At 34.8% G+C, this 14,366-nt stretch overlaps 2 protein-coding genes across 5 annotated transcripts in view; both read left to right on the plus strand.

The window, feature by feature from the left end:
• Positions 1–6,605, plus strand: part of LOC135686256 (protein diaphanous homolog 2) — a 28,582-nt gene extending 21,977 nt beyond the window's left edge. For both annotated transcript variants that reach the window (XM_065202455.2, XM_065202454.2), the window contains exons 19-29: positions 389–457; positions 874–960; positions 1,251–1,319; positions 1,907–1,990; positions 2,267–2,396; positions 2,618–2,742; positions 3,356–3,520; positions 3,760–3,828; positions 4,104–4,158; positions 4,579–4,683; positions 5,230–6,605. In XM_065202455.2, coding sequence (XP_065058527.2) covers positions 389–457; positions 874–960; positions 1,251–1,319; positions 1,907–1,990; positions 2,267–2,396; positions 2,618–2,742; positions 3,356–3,520; positions 3,760–3,828; positions 4,104–4,158; positions 4,579–4,683; positions 5,230–5,354 — 1,083 coding nt within the window. In that variant the 3' untranslated portion in view covers positions 5,355–6,605. The remainder of the gene's footprint in view (positions 1–388; positions 458–873; positions 961–1,250; positions 1,320–1,906; positions 1,991–2,266; positions 2,397–2,617; positions 2,743–3,355; positions 3,521–3,759; positions 3,829–4,103; positions 4,159–4,578; positions 4,684–5,229) is intronic.
• Positions 6,606–8,175: 1,570 nt separating this feature from the next.
• LOC135686255 (E3 ubiquitin-protein ligase HERC2) overlaps positions 8,176–14,366 on the plus strand; it is a 55,154-nt gene continuing 48,963 nt past the window's right edge. For all 3 annotated transcript variants that reach the window (XR_016143806.1, XR_016143807.1, XM_089108749.1), the window contains exons 1-6: positions 8,176–8,379; positions 9,064–9,605; positions 10,803–11,060; positions 12,083–12,317; positions 12,517–12,717; positions 13,329–13,517. Coding sequence is in view for 1 of the 3 variants with exons in the window: in XM_089108749.1 (XP_088964875.1) it covers positions 8,290–8,379; positions 9,064–9,605; positions 10,803–11,060; positions 12,083–12,317; positions 12,517–12,717; positions 13,329–13,517 (1,515 nt within the window). In the remaining 2 variants the exon portion in view is untranslated. The remainder of the gene's footprint in view (positions 8,380–9,063; positions 9,606–10,802; positions 11,061–12,082; positions 12,318–12,516; positions 12,718–13,328; positions 13,518–14,366) is intronic.

A 14,366-nucleotide genomic window follows, 5' to 3' on the forward strand; every position in this document is an offset into this window, starting at 1 on the left:
ATTGCTTCTATTTTCATGCTTTTCCTGTTTCTCGTTTACTGTCCATCTTTGCCTTTCAAAATAGCCATTCTTGAAACATTTTAGGTGAATCGGATTAATTTGGTCAAAGCCCTTAAGACTACTTTATTTCCCTTTCTTTCTTAAGAGTGCTGTGCTCAAAGTAATGATGTCTGCCTACCAGGAACCATTTAGTTGTTATTACGTGGGCCTTATGTTGCACAATATCTGTATCTAGATTTTAGCGTAACAGATGTGCTCAAAATTGAATGTACGCTAAAATTCTTTTAAATATGCCTCTTGCCTTATCCGTGTCGCCTTAGGACAGTGCACTTGTAGCGCTTTTGTTTTCCATATACTCACTTTAATAGTTGATTTCTCTTCTCTACAGCTCCAACAATTGCTCAATTTTAAACACGAGTATGATGACCTTAACGAGGCAGAGAAGTTTTCTATTCAAGTATGTTTTTGTTTTCGTTTTTCGTTTTTATTTTTGTTTTCGTTGTTTGACTTAAGTTCAGCTTAACTTAAAGTTGATTTTATCTCTAGAAATGTGAACCTTTTCAAAAAAGAAAATGCCATTCTTTATCCAAGCGTTATGAAGCTCGTTTTAGACCCATCTGAAGTGACTGTGAAGCTAACGAAATGAATTCGACGACTGTGTGAAATATGTTACCGCCTAAGGCTAATATTTGAATAATGCCAATAATTTGACAATTTCACCTGGTGATTTTATTTGAAAATCAAATGTATTAATGAAGAGCACATTATTTGTTGCATTTAATGTATCAGATATTTCAGTTTCAATATATTGAGGAAACAAACAGCCTACTTCTGTTATTGTTATGACGATGTAGGATACTTTTTTATTGACAGGTCGGAGGTATTCCAAGGTTAGAACATCGTCTGAAATGCATGCATCTACGTATAAAATTTGCTGAAGATGTCAACGATGTGAAGCCGGTAAGATATTGTTGCTAGATATTGTTTTTTTTGTCATTTCTAAAAAGGCAATGTTTTATTGTTTTTTTATTCGACAACTACCACGTTACATTTAGCTGAAACTACGTTTAAAGTGCAAAAGAATTGTCAAGGTTAAAATGGAAAATTTTTAAATCTTCTCGTAGTTGATCCCTTTGCATCATGGGTGTATTGTTCATTTTCGTAACTGTCGCATTTCATCAATTACTTCTCCGTGACGACGATGCCATTATCATGTTTAGGGAGTTCTTAATCCTTCTTTCGATCTTCAGGGTATCGTCAACATTACAGAAGCTTGCAGAGAGATAAAATTAAGCAAAAAGTTTTCCAAATTTCTTGAGGTGAGAAGTTACTTAAAATATCTTTCAAAACATCGAATTGCCCGTATATTTAGATGCCAAATGAGTTTATATTTAATGAATTTATATTAAGTGGATTTTGTCTCAAAATATTGCAAGTTTTTTCTACGTATCTAGCGCCAGACATTCATTGCCAGAAAACATCATAATTTGATAATTTGATAATATTCATTCTTAAAAATATTTAAAGATTTGATAATTTATCAAATATAATGCCTTACACAAGAAACAGTCGTTTATTGCTCACATTTTCTAACTTTTCTAATATCAAATGCTTTGTAATATTTTTCAATTATTGTTGACACCTCCCCCCCCCCCAATATGGACATATCGGTAGATTGTAACATAGCAACATTTCAATCTAAGTTGATAATTTTTGTAAATGTTGAAACCAACTAGATTTTGTATCAATATAATATGTCCTGTATGGCTGTTGAGGCAATGGACAGAATTTAAAATTGGTTAGGCCATCTATCTATCAACTTTGGTAGATTATGATCGACAGTCTGCTCAAGCCACTTTAGACCTGTTGATTGCCTTATGCATAAAGAAATTGATTTTTTTTGCAGCTTATTCTGTTGACCGGTAATTATATGAATGCTGGGTCTCGGAACGAAAGATCATATGGCTATGATTTGAGTTTGCTGAACAAGGTTTGTTACACTGAAGCTATTTGCCAAAGTTTAATAAATTGATGATAAAAACTGTAAAGTATAATTGCATTTATCTTTTTATTCGCAATCAACCTTAAGTTCTTTGTAAATGATGCTGGTTTTATGATTTACGAAATAGGAAGAAATGATTATGTGCATTCTAACTGATTGACTAAAGACTTTATAGATTGAGAAATTAATTAGCATGCGAGGTATCATGATGCATTTATTGTAAATAAGGTGTGAATATTAGGAAGTTTGTGACGTCTTTTGTAGCTCGGAAACACCAAATCAGCTGATGGAAAGATGACATTGGTTCATTTTCTTGCGAGCGCTGTAGAGGAAAAATATACAAATATCATAGGGTTTGAAGAAGACTTGTCGCATGTCGACCAGGCAGCAAAATGTAAGCAAACTCTTTTCTGGATAGCTTTATCGTCATTTGCTTTAAAACCGCATTATTTTATTTTTTATTTTTTCTAGATTTACAACCAGTTCAATCACTGTCTATCTTCAATATAGTGGATTTTCCTTTCCTCTTACTTTTACGTAAGATTTCTCACATAATGTTCTACAGGGGCTCCTTCATTTTTTTTAGAGAATTAACTATGATATTTTGTTTTCAAGACTCTGAGGATATTCTTGTCAAAGGAGTAAGCGGTCTTCGTTCTGCTTTGAGCCGGATTGAAAACGAGTTGAAGCATCATCAACAGCCGAAAGGACCCGATGATGCTTTCGGAGAAGTTATGACTGTATCCTTTTCCATTTAATTTTTTAAATTATAGTTTTTATCATTACGCACCACGCTGTATGGGTTATTGATGATGACACCACAAATCCTCCTGCTGAAATTTGTTTAGACGATAATTTTTTTTTCTTTTCCGGGAATTGACAGGGGAATGCATTCAAGATGCGGGGATAGGGGCCATGTTTCTCTGTGGCTGGAGAATGAATGTGCTTTCAAAAGTTAGGATCGCTTTTGGTTTGAATAAGCTTTATGATGTTTTTATCCTGTCTAATTTCAGAAGGAATTCGACATGGTTTATTAATAAGCACCCCGGTTTTCTGTACTTCGTAGCTCAAAAGGTTTAGACACGTGTTCCGGTATCCCATCCTAGCTATCTGCCCTAGATCCCACAAAGCTAACAGTGTGCTTAGGTGCTGTTACCCTTGCTGGTTGAAAATGACTACTCGTCTATCATCTCCTCTCATTATAACACGAAAAGCAACGAAGCATTTATATCCAGTACTCGGCTTTCCAAATAACCAAGAATATTGATTGCCCTGCCTAAATCTTTAATTTTTGTCAGTTACTAGATCAATGTTATGATTGCCATCTAGAGTTTCTCCTTGATTTGCAAACAGAAATTTTTGCAAAACTCTAAAGAAGAAGTTACTTTGTTGGAAGAAATGTTGAAGAAAATGCTGAACCTCTTCAAAGATTTACTCGAATATTTTGTCCTCGATCCAAAAAAGAACACCACTGAAGAGTTTTTCGGGAATCTTCATAAATTTTTAATGGAGTTTGATGTAAGTGTATTTTTCACAGCTGGCAAGCGAATATTAATCATCCAGTTCAATTTCAGTATTTTTTTCTCGATAGAAAATATGCCTTACCTGTCACCGGCTTGAGTTCTTTTAATCAATCCTTCACGAACTGTTGCATTTTGACACTTTCTTAGCAAAAGTTTACAAAATTACTATAAAACACACTTAGCTGAAGCGTGTTATCTTGGATTATTAACTTAAACTTTTAAATTCGTTTTCAGAAATGTAAAAAAGATAATGCAAAAAGAAAAGAACAAATTGAGAAAGAAAGAAGAGCCAAAGCAAAAGCGGTAATTTTTCAGTTTTTATTATTCGAATTGAGGCTTTTTCAATTATGCTTGGAATTCGATTTTATTTTTATTATTGCACTTTAAGGAATCGGAGGAGCCGATTTTCTGAAAGTAGCGAAACTTTTTACTGGTTGTTTTTATCAGAAGATAAACTCTGATTTATTGCTAGTTGACGTCACATACCGTGAAAAGAAAGGTCAAACTTTTTGTGTATATCCTTTTTTGTTCTTGTTTTTCTTATTTGAAAATCAAATTCATTTTTTTGTATTTTGTAGGAAGAAGAAAGGCGAAAGAAAGAAGAGGCTGCACATGGACGAAAGAAAGAAATTGGTAACATGATCGGTTTTGATAATTTCATCTTTATCGTCTCCAGCAAAAAAAATTTGGAATATTTCAGGATACTTTTAACGAAAACCTAAATTTAATCTTTATTTTTACAAACAGTTGTCAGGTCGTATGAACTTGACCGGTATTTTTCTAGGGTGACAAAGTTTGTGTCTTTCAAAGCATCTTTTTCACCATTTAAACATAAAACACGGTGCCAACTATGATGTTAATTTCATTTATTTGTAAAATTTGAGAGTCAAACAATCATCGTAGATGCATTCTAGCTCCTTCTCTCGAGTTTCTGTGTGCTGTGTTGTGAAGAGAGCAATCTAGCATTGGTTTAATTATTTGTTGTTTTAATTCATAGAGCAATTGATAACGCTTTGTATTTTTTCATTTATCCTTGTCATCCTATCCAAACAGGTGGCAGCGAGGAGGGTGTTTTAGATGGCCTTATGGAGGCACTGAATACAGGCAAGGCCTTTAGAGACCCATCTAGGCCCCAGCGTAAAAGGCAACCCAGAAAAGGTATGATTTCATTTAGCGCTAGTTGCGTTAACTTCATGAATTTCTGAAAAATTTAGAGGATCACCCTTAAGATTTGCTTATAATATCGGTGGGGGGGGGGTGTTAGGGTTTATTTACTGCATGTAGAGCCTGCTTGTTTAGACATTTTGTGATTTTTGGTATTTTGTACCTCTTTAGGTTTATATAGAACAGTTTATCAAATGTTTTGATATTGTAAGAAGAGACGTTTAATCATGAAACAAAAATAGTGAGGTTTGAACATGGAAATGGAGGGTTCTTAAATTCGTTGCAGGGGGGGGGGGCACTTATTTACCCGTCTTTAATTGGCTTCCTCAGCCTTCTATCCCACTTACAAAAATGCCATTTAAGAGCCTCGCTCGGAAACACGTGATTGTTTGTCAGTATGTGTGAATCAATAGTTCTGACTGTATTTCGTTAATAGTCTTTTGTATTCATAAATGATTGTTACTGTGTCAGAACATTGAGTTATTGATTTCTTGCTTATGCTTCATAAAACTCTCTTTGATTATTTATTCCTTGTCTTAGCTCGTCCTGGTGAGCTTGAACGGAAAGGAACACGAGTAAACATGGTACCGATTATGCAGCTCGAGCCAGGCCAAAAACTACCAAAGGCAAGATCACCGAACAAAAAGCTCGAAGATCTGGTATAATCACTGCGTTTAGCTCAATCTACTCAATCCAAGTGCATCCTACTAAACCAGTTTAATCGGTTCAAGCGGACTTGATAATCTGGGATCCAAATCAATCGTAATATTAATCACTAAAACCATTTGTATATATATCATATCTATATGATGTAGTTGTTCTGTAGACAAGATATTTTGTAAGCTGGAATTTTTCTTGTATAGAAAACATTAATCTAAATGCTTCAAACTTAAAAGGAATTTTCTGGACGGTAGATTTTAGTAACTAAGTAGCTAAAATAATGAATATGGACTATTGGACTGTATGCAGTAAGATGGAGAAAAATATGCTCAGTTTTGCAGCACTGGTGTCCATTTTCGGGGTGGTGAGGTCGCATAATTCTTTGCCTGTAATGATTTCCTACACAAGCCCCATTCTGAATATCTTTGTATAGTAGCCACTGAATCTTTTAGATAGACGTCGCATGCTAGGTATTTTTGTCAAAGCTTATCGATATTTAATGGCCTGAGTATAAACCGCGAGAAGTTATTCGACAAAAAAGGTAAATTTGTTCCTGACGTGGACTAAAGAGCTAGTATCCCGTGAGGCATCATTTTATCAAAATCTGAGAGCTACCTTTTGAAATTTTCTAACCTTGTATTAGATTTATTTGGAATTTTTAGCAGCATCCGCTAAGGCTGCCCCATTGAACCTTTTTTGCAAAATGCAGTACATTTTGTACAGCATTCTTTATTGAAACTGAAAAAATCATCTTTCCTATTTTTGATACTTTCAGTTGAAATTTGAAGTATAGGCCAATCATGTTTGACATTCCAAGTCATTTCTAAGACACTTTTAAAATTGCTTTTGCATAGCTCGTGTCATTCACATAAAACATTTGCAGGTGCATATGAGATGTTGGAATATAATTCGTGTATTTCACAAGCCTCTAGAACAGAGGGATTTTTTTTCTTCCCATACTTAGGTAGCAATTGTATTTTTGATACGTAACTCCCCGTACTATCAACATTGAAGTACTCCCGACGTTTCTTGTTTGGAAGGATGACTCTTTGTTATTTCCAATAAAGTAACATAAACTTTAGATAGTGTTAAGCTGTGGTGCGTTTATAGAGTTGTTCATGGGTTTCATTAATTTGAAAAGTCCGCAATAAAGTTGTTTAGTTAGTAGTAGTGAAACTTATTTTAAATCAATGTATTGAAATTCAGTTCAAACTGAAGCTGTTATATTTTTTATGAATTCAATCATGCTGCAGCAATCTGCCTATATATGCCTGCCTCTCTCTTTGTCCAATACAGGCCCCTCTTTCCCCATGGACAACTGTTCATCCAATAAGATCTTATGTCAGTAGAAATGATAGGTCTTGTTTGCCGACACATTAAAGGCCAGGTTGAGACTTTGGGGTTTATTCGGTTCTCAAGGTTCTACAGGGGGCTTAATGGAAAATGGACTAAACTGAGCTTTTGTAGTATGTCAATTGTTCAAAATCTGTTTTCAGTTCTTTTCGCCTTCATAGCCTTTTCAACGCTATACTCTTGACAACATAACCCTTTGTTCAGTATTGTTCTTTATATTCTAAATGATGCCCCTAATATGAGTGTAGTGCTCAGGGGGCTGAGCCCCCCTTGTTAATGCCGAAAGTAGCCAATTTCTACATTTGCTACTGTTTTTCGCAGCGTTTGCACAAGAGCCCCCCATGTTTTTTGAAAGCACTGCACCCCTGCCCTTGTCTCAAACTTTTGAAGGAGTTTGAAATAATGTAAAGAATGGGCCTGGTGTACTTAAAATGTTCTTGCACTAATAAGTTGTGAATTAAAGAGCAACAGAAACGCCTTTAGGTTTCTAATGCCTACTTTGTCGCAGATAATATGTTCCTTTCCGATTTGATTGGTGAATGGTATTGTCAGAATTTTATTCCAGGTGCACAAGAAGCTGTTGCAAGCATTTAGCCAGACGGTGTAAAAGGTAGTTTTGCAATAAGAATGCAATTAAATTCAAAATAACTTCCTACCCTCCCCTTTTCCTGTCGTGCTTGCTTGATCATCTCCTTTTCAACTTTTTCATCTTGTTATAATTTCCAATTTGATTTTTTTATTCACTTTATATAATGTTGGTTTACAAAAATACTAGCTAATAAACAGCTAATAAACACCAACTTGTAACAATAACAAATATAACTGAGAAAAATCATGATTTTTACAAGTATCCAATATTAGAAATCCATCTGTTTAATAAGTAAGATCCGTCTGTTTAATCTTAGCTGTGAATACTTTACAATTTTTGACGATCGAATGTCTAATGGTATAGAATTCTGCAATTCATTACATTTATAGGATATTGTATCTAGCCCATAAGTAAAAGCTTTTTTTGTATAAACGATTGATTTCGTAAATTATATGCAAGTTCATTCAACTGAAATATTTCGATGATATGAGCCATACCTAGCATATAAGCCATAGCTCCTCGTAAACAATATCATAAGTTTTGTATGGGTTATTTATGTTCTTTTAATACTTCTTGCTGTGAAAAAGAAGCTACCTTTGGATAATTTTTTTTACCAAAACTGTACATTCACTTCAGATCTATCTCGGTCTCGGTTGCTGTGTTTGATAACTGGGATAGAATGTTTTTTCTAATCATACTTGGATTTCGGGTCAATTTTTGCCTACTTGTAGCGCCCAGATAAAGGGTTTCCATTGAGTACTCCAGTTTTGCCCCCACCTCCCAAGAAAAATAGTAGCTGCGACCCTGCTACGGTTTTATCTGACAAGCATTTGAAAGTTAAACAGACGTCTGTGTCAACGAGTGATACCCGATATAGGTACTTCATGTAACAGTTGATTGAAAATAACAGCAGTTGAAAATTCGGAATTGCGACCGCTTCTTGTTAACGATGGAATGAAACTGTCGTTAAATATGACGAAATATTTCTTAGCTATGCCATGATGCAAGTACCAGGAAAGTTAAAGGTTGTTCCTATTTTGAAAACTGATCCAGACTTAGATCAGAAGTGGTTAGAATTCACGATACAGGTAACATCTTCTATGTTCCTCTTACATCTGGCCTAAAAATCATTATGCACGACGCATTTGTTTGCTATGTTTTGGTTTTTGTTCATGGATGATTTTTTTTTTATCATTTCATAGTTCTAAAGAAATCTCCCGTTAGAGGTATGCAGCTTTAGAAGTTGTATTTACTTGATGGTATTTTAAGAAATCACATTTTACATTGAGCATAATTTTGACTAGTTAAACTAGGTGTGAAGTCTTAGTTTCGTTCATTTCTGTTCAGTTAAGTTAAAAGTCTTAGTTAAAAATCCATTACACACATCGAGGCTCTAACTAAACAAATATATATACTTACTAAAGACACAAAGAAAACGTTGGCTAGCTAAATGCTATTAAGTGAAAAAATTAGTTCAATTTCCTGCATGTTTCGTATTCATGTCATAAGATAGTGAAAATTGCATGAAAAGGTGCACGAAATTATATTTTGAAGATAGATATGACCACGGGACTGCACATTGAGCAGTTTTACATATAGCAGCTTAAATTTCTTGTGACTATTGCCAGCAATGTGACTTTAAGTAGATGGACCTTTAGCGGATCGTGCTTAGTCCATTTCAAAGTTGTTGTATTTTGCACCCTAAACTATTGTCTTTGCAGTTCAAATTGGTAGCTTTGGTTTAACTTTTATCAAACATGTTTCCATTACAGAGCATTTTCAGAGAAGAGCAGCTCACATCTCTTTATGATGAGCTTGCTAAATCTGGTGAACTGCTTCCTCAAGCAAGAGATGCATCCATTAATCCAGATGGATTCTTGTCACAAAGAGCTGAAAATGGGACATACTACTGTGGGCAGCCAGTTTTGTCATGTGAATGCTGTGATGTTATATGTGGACCCAATCAAGGATGTAGTTGCTCTAGTTGTCAGACTGTTGAAGCCTATGAATTAGAGAAAGAAAATGATGGTAAAGACTGCCCGCCATTGCTGCACCCACCAAAATCATGGTTTTGGGGTGATGAGCTTACAAAGGATCACCTAGAGCAATATTTGTATTCATTGGAGATTAATCAGAGAAATATAATCCAGGAAACAATGAATTCAGTGAAGTCCTTTGGAAGACTGAATAAACGCATAGCTGTTCTTGCCAGACATCTTGCAGCCCTCTCTAGACAATGTTTTGGAGAAGCAAAGAAGGAGGTTGCAAGAAAAATAAACAAAACAAATGCAGCTGAGGAAAATGCAAAGGAAAAGTATGCTTTTTTGGTTTTTTATTTTTTTGCACCCAACCATTTGGTGTGTAAATATTCTTGATATAAAAGCATGGGAGAATTACATTTATCAGGACAAAGATAAGTTAATAGATGGCATAGTTACATTTGATGTTAATAAATTGACACCATTTATAAGTATAGAATTCCAGGTAATTCTTGAGTTTAATACTTTGTTTATAGTCCTTTCAACCTAATACTTTATAGCCTGATACATTGTTTATAGTCACAAGGCTTGGCCATGTGACTTTAACACCATGGACAGCCTGACCTATAGACAGCCTGCCCAAGATTTTAAAGAATTGTCAAATAGATATAGAAATACTATCAATGTTTATTAGTGTAAAGTCTGAAATGTACACCATCCTTTTTTATGTCCATTTCCACCTAAAGGATGAAAAAAGGGATGATGGTAAGCTGTTTACACATATCCTTTAAAAAGGATCCTTTTTCCTTTTTGTTCTTTTCGTCATGGGTAGGCCAATGAAAAAAAGTAGCTGCTGTCTGTTTACTACTGGTACTTATTGCCAAGGGACAAAAAAGAAAGGTAAAATCAAAGCAGTTTGGGTGAAACCGTGGTTCCAGAGCATGGAAACAGACAGTTCTGGGTTTTGCAACTTTGCTGAATGAGTTGCACTTGAAAGAGCACAACAAATATGAAAGGTTTTATGAATGAGCCCTGAAATTTTTAACAAACTTCTCAGCCACGCACCGTGGTTAGAGATTCTCTAGTTTATTCCACCATGTATCAAGGTTGCAGCACTTTTCGTTGCCCAACCAGACGTTATCGCCTAACATGGAGGCAATAAGACAAAAAATTTTAGCGCCTTTTCAAAAAGACAAAAGAAAAGACTATCCTTTTTTGCTGCAAAAGTTGAACACATCCAACTAGCATAGGCGAAAGGCATATCATGTACGAAAGGCATATGATCAGTTTTTTCATCCTTTAGGTGAAGACGGGTGTAGAAAAGGACCCTGTATTTCAGCCATAAGGCTGAAGCTACAGTTTGTAATTATTGATTAAAGTAGGGATATGGACAGCCTGCCCAAGATAGAAAGGTTGCCTGTCCCTGACTTGGAAAAATATCTGTAATTGCAATGTGCAAGTTAATGTTTCTTAAAATTTTTGTAAGCTAATCACAGTTGCTATCAAATGTCTCTTTTTGCTCTTCATTATAGACCTCAGTCAGAGAATGAATGCTATGCAGAACTTGCAAGAAATGGAATTCAGACCATGTTGACATTTGCCTTTCAAATTCTACAACGCTCTTGGAGCAGGGGAGAAGATCTTGACCTTTGTAGTGGATTATTAACTGAAGCATTACAGACTTTGCAGAAATTGCCTGAAGCTCTTTTGTTTAATGATGGTGAAACATCTCCATTATGGAATGAAGTCCTTTTCATGTCATCAGCATTTTTAGAAAAAGTGGTCCTTGGGTAGGCTTCACTTTTTTGTTATAAATCCTGCAACTTTATTTGTGATAAAATTGATGAAAGGAATAAATTTTTCAATTTTGCCCAGATTTTCTCAGATTTCTACTTGAGAAAATTGACTAGGAGTTTCATATCAGTCCGTATGAATGAATGAATAATTTTTTGCATTTTTCCCCTTTGGCCACATGTAACCCAATTGATAATTATAGAATCAGCCCGAAGTGCAACCATTTAGCTCTGAAGGTTGACATTTAGGAATGCCATGCCATAGTTGCCAAGTCACCTGCATCCTGCTGGAGACTCTTTCAAGCTTGTCTCCAGCCGAGCTCTGCAACAGTAAAACCTAGAAAAATTTCCAGCATTCCTTGATTTCATAACATTGAAAGTTTACTTTTACATTTTGAGTATTGTTATGGTTTTTTCATCCAACCAATACAGTTGTCTTTCCTATGTTTAGGTGCCTCTTGGGCTTGTTTAGGTTTCTGTATCTTGTTGCCATGAAAATATTTGAAAGTTTAGGACTAATAGATTAAGCTCCTTCAAAGCTACACAGTGCTGCTATGCAGCACTCAAATTTCCAGCATTTTATTCATTCTCCGAAACTTGGCAACTATGCATGCAGTTCTTTTTAGATTATATTCACCTTGTATTATCTAATGTTTTTGTATTCATTGCTACCTTGCTTCTGAATTTTTAGAATACTGCAAAGCTTTACTTATCAAGCAGTGTCCTAGTCCTTCCTCTTGATGTGACAAGACTTGGTGATTTCTATTACAATGACAGAAAGCTGGCAACTCTCTTCACTCTAAGTGAAGCTTAATTTCGCAACTTGTAGAATTGTAGCCTGGATGTAGAAGTATATCAGGTACTATCAGTAGATAGATTGAATTGCTGTTCATATGGGCACTTTTTCATAAGTTAAATTGCTGTAGTGGCTTTGGTACATGCCCATATGAATTATGAACACTTCCCTTTAACACCATTGTAACCTATTGCTATTTTTACTTGTTTTTCATTTATTACAGCACTGACTGCAAAACTGTCCCAATCAAAGACAGACAGAAAGCACTTGTGCTCCTCTTTGAAATTGCATTCCAGCATGGCTCTTTACACCAAATAATACAGGTGGTTATCATTTCTCTGAAATTGTGCATTTCACAGGAAGATCTGACTTTGACAAAAGTACCACTGGGGAACATTATTCAAAGACTGTGCAAATTGACCAAAGATGTCAACCCAGTAACAGCATGGGGATCAAAGGTGTGTAGTGTGGACAATAAAGTATTTTTTTATATTTATTTTTTATGTGTATGATATAAAGTTTCTATACTGTTTAAAATGTGAATGTATTATACTGTGTATAATGGAAATTAATAATGCTTCTTGAAACTATCATCTAATATGAATTCCTATAAAAAAATTAGTTATTGCACTTCATAAGGATTTTCTCCTTTGGAAGGATTCTAAGAAAGGTGATCTCACTGGATACTACTTGAAAAATGTAGCACCGATACAATGTGAAGGCACTGATGGTGATGATGATGAAGAAAGTCGTTTTGACCTTCATGATGTCACAATTGAGGTCCTTAGGTACCTGAGTAGTTTGACAGTTTTGTATGCAGCACCATCCCAAGATACCCAAGAGAAAGACACTGTTGAGGTATGTGTATAGCTCTTCTATATATGGTACAAAAAGTCTCTCTTGAAGTGTTTTGGTGTCTGGGCCAATGATTTGATTAGATTTTTTTGGTTATACAACAAGTTATATTTCGGTAACTTGGCACCTTTATTATGTTTAGAATTGAATAAAACACGCATACACAATTATAATTTGTTCTTAGAATTTTTCCTGCCCTCCAGCAGAGTTGTCAGATGATGAAAAACACAACAAAAGAAGTCTTAATTTTCTTTTCTTACAATTTTTACTTGTGTTTTATAAGGTTTGTGTTTTAAAGAATATAAGGTTTTGCACAAAGATAATCTTGTATTCCAACAGAGTTGAAGGAAAGGAGATCTTATAATTATTATCCTACATAGTTTCAATGGTATTTCAGTGGTCTGGTAAATCTTTCCCAAAATTCTGTAATTTGGTTGTTGCTTTGGTTTTAAATTGGCCTGATTAATAGTTCAAATTCTCTTGTCATTGAAGAAATCTTAAAAGCCTTTTGATGTCTTAAAAATGATGGAAAGAAGGTGCATGGCAGTATTTTTATCATTACATAATTGAAAGAATGATTTTCAGCTGAAATATATTATTCATTTCTATGGTAGGAGGATGGATTCAAACATGAGTTGTTATTCTGGGGTGGCAAAAGCAACCCTTCAATGCCACACAAACCATCACTATGTGGCACTGTTGTGGAGATCCCCATTAAGCAAATCTGCATCACAGAAGCCGCAATGATTGTCCTGACACGATACCAAAGAGTTTACACATTCCAAGTAAATGCAGATAGCTTGGTAAGTGACATTTTTTAAATATTCACATACACCAAAACTTAGGTCATGAACCTTACGGACCTAGCGAAGCAGCTAAGGGTCTACTGTCAGAAAATCTTTTAAGCTTTATCTATATAGCACTCAGATGTTTATCTTGCAAGGAAAAATTCGTAACTTGAATCTGCAAACAGCCTCTTTGGAATTTGGAAGCTTTTTAGATCGAAGATGGGGGTAATAAAAATATTTTCAAATCTGCTTGTCAAATAGCTCGTTTATAAAGCTTTTTTTCTAATTCGTTTGTAAAATGAAAAATTTTGCAAGTCGATACTGAGGTAGAAATATTTTTAGAATTCTTCATTGTAGTGTAAAATGATTTATCATGGATATACTGTATAAAAATGACTGGAGAGTGGGAGCTTATAAAGAATTTTCATTTCCAAAGTAGTGGCTTATTCGATAGGAGTAGCTTATATAAGATTAGGCCAACCTGAGGATTTACGGTATTAACTAATATTTAATAGATTTTACTGTTAACTTGTTTTTTGTATGTAACGCTTGATGCTGTAGAAGAACAGTAGTACACAATTTGCCTTTTTTCTCGCATTAAATTTAAACTCTTGTACAGCAGCTTAGAAACTGCTCATCGTGCTAACACTACTTAGCCTTTTCGTGTAAAGTTAATATTTTTAGTCAATAATTGTATCATAACGTTATGGTATTCAATTAATAGAAATATTTCAGTTAAATCTAAATGGTAATATGTATATGAAAATTTGAGGGAAATCACTTCCCTATAGATTTTGAAAATAAATATCGTAGATACAAATGGCAGTAGTTTAGAGAAAGAGAGAATCAGCTGAGTAGATTTTG

The sequence above is a fragment of the Rhopilema esculentum genome, chromosome 6 (assembly GCF_057945365.1).
Source record: "Rhopilema esculentum isolate cy_ngs chromosome 6, ASM5794536v1, whole genome shotgun sequence".
Lineage (NCBI taxonomy): Eukaryota > Metazoa > Cnidaria > Scyphozoa > Rhizostomeae > Rhizostomatidae > Rhopilema > Rhopilema esculentum.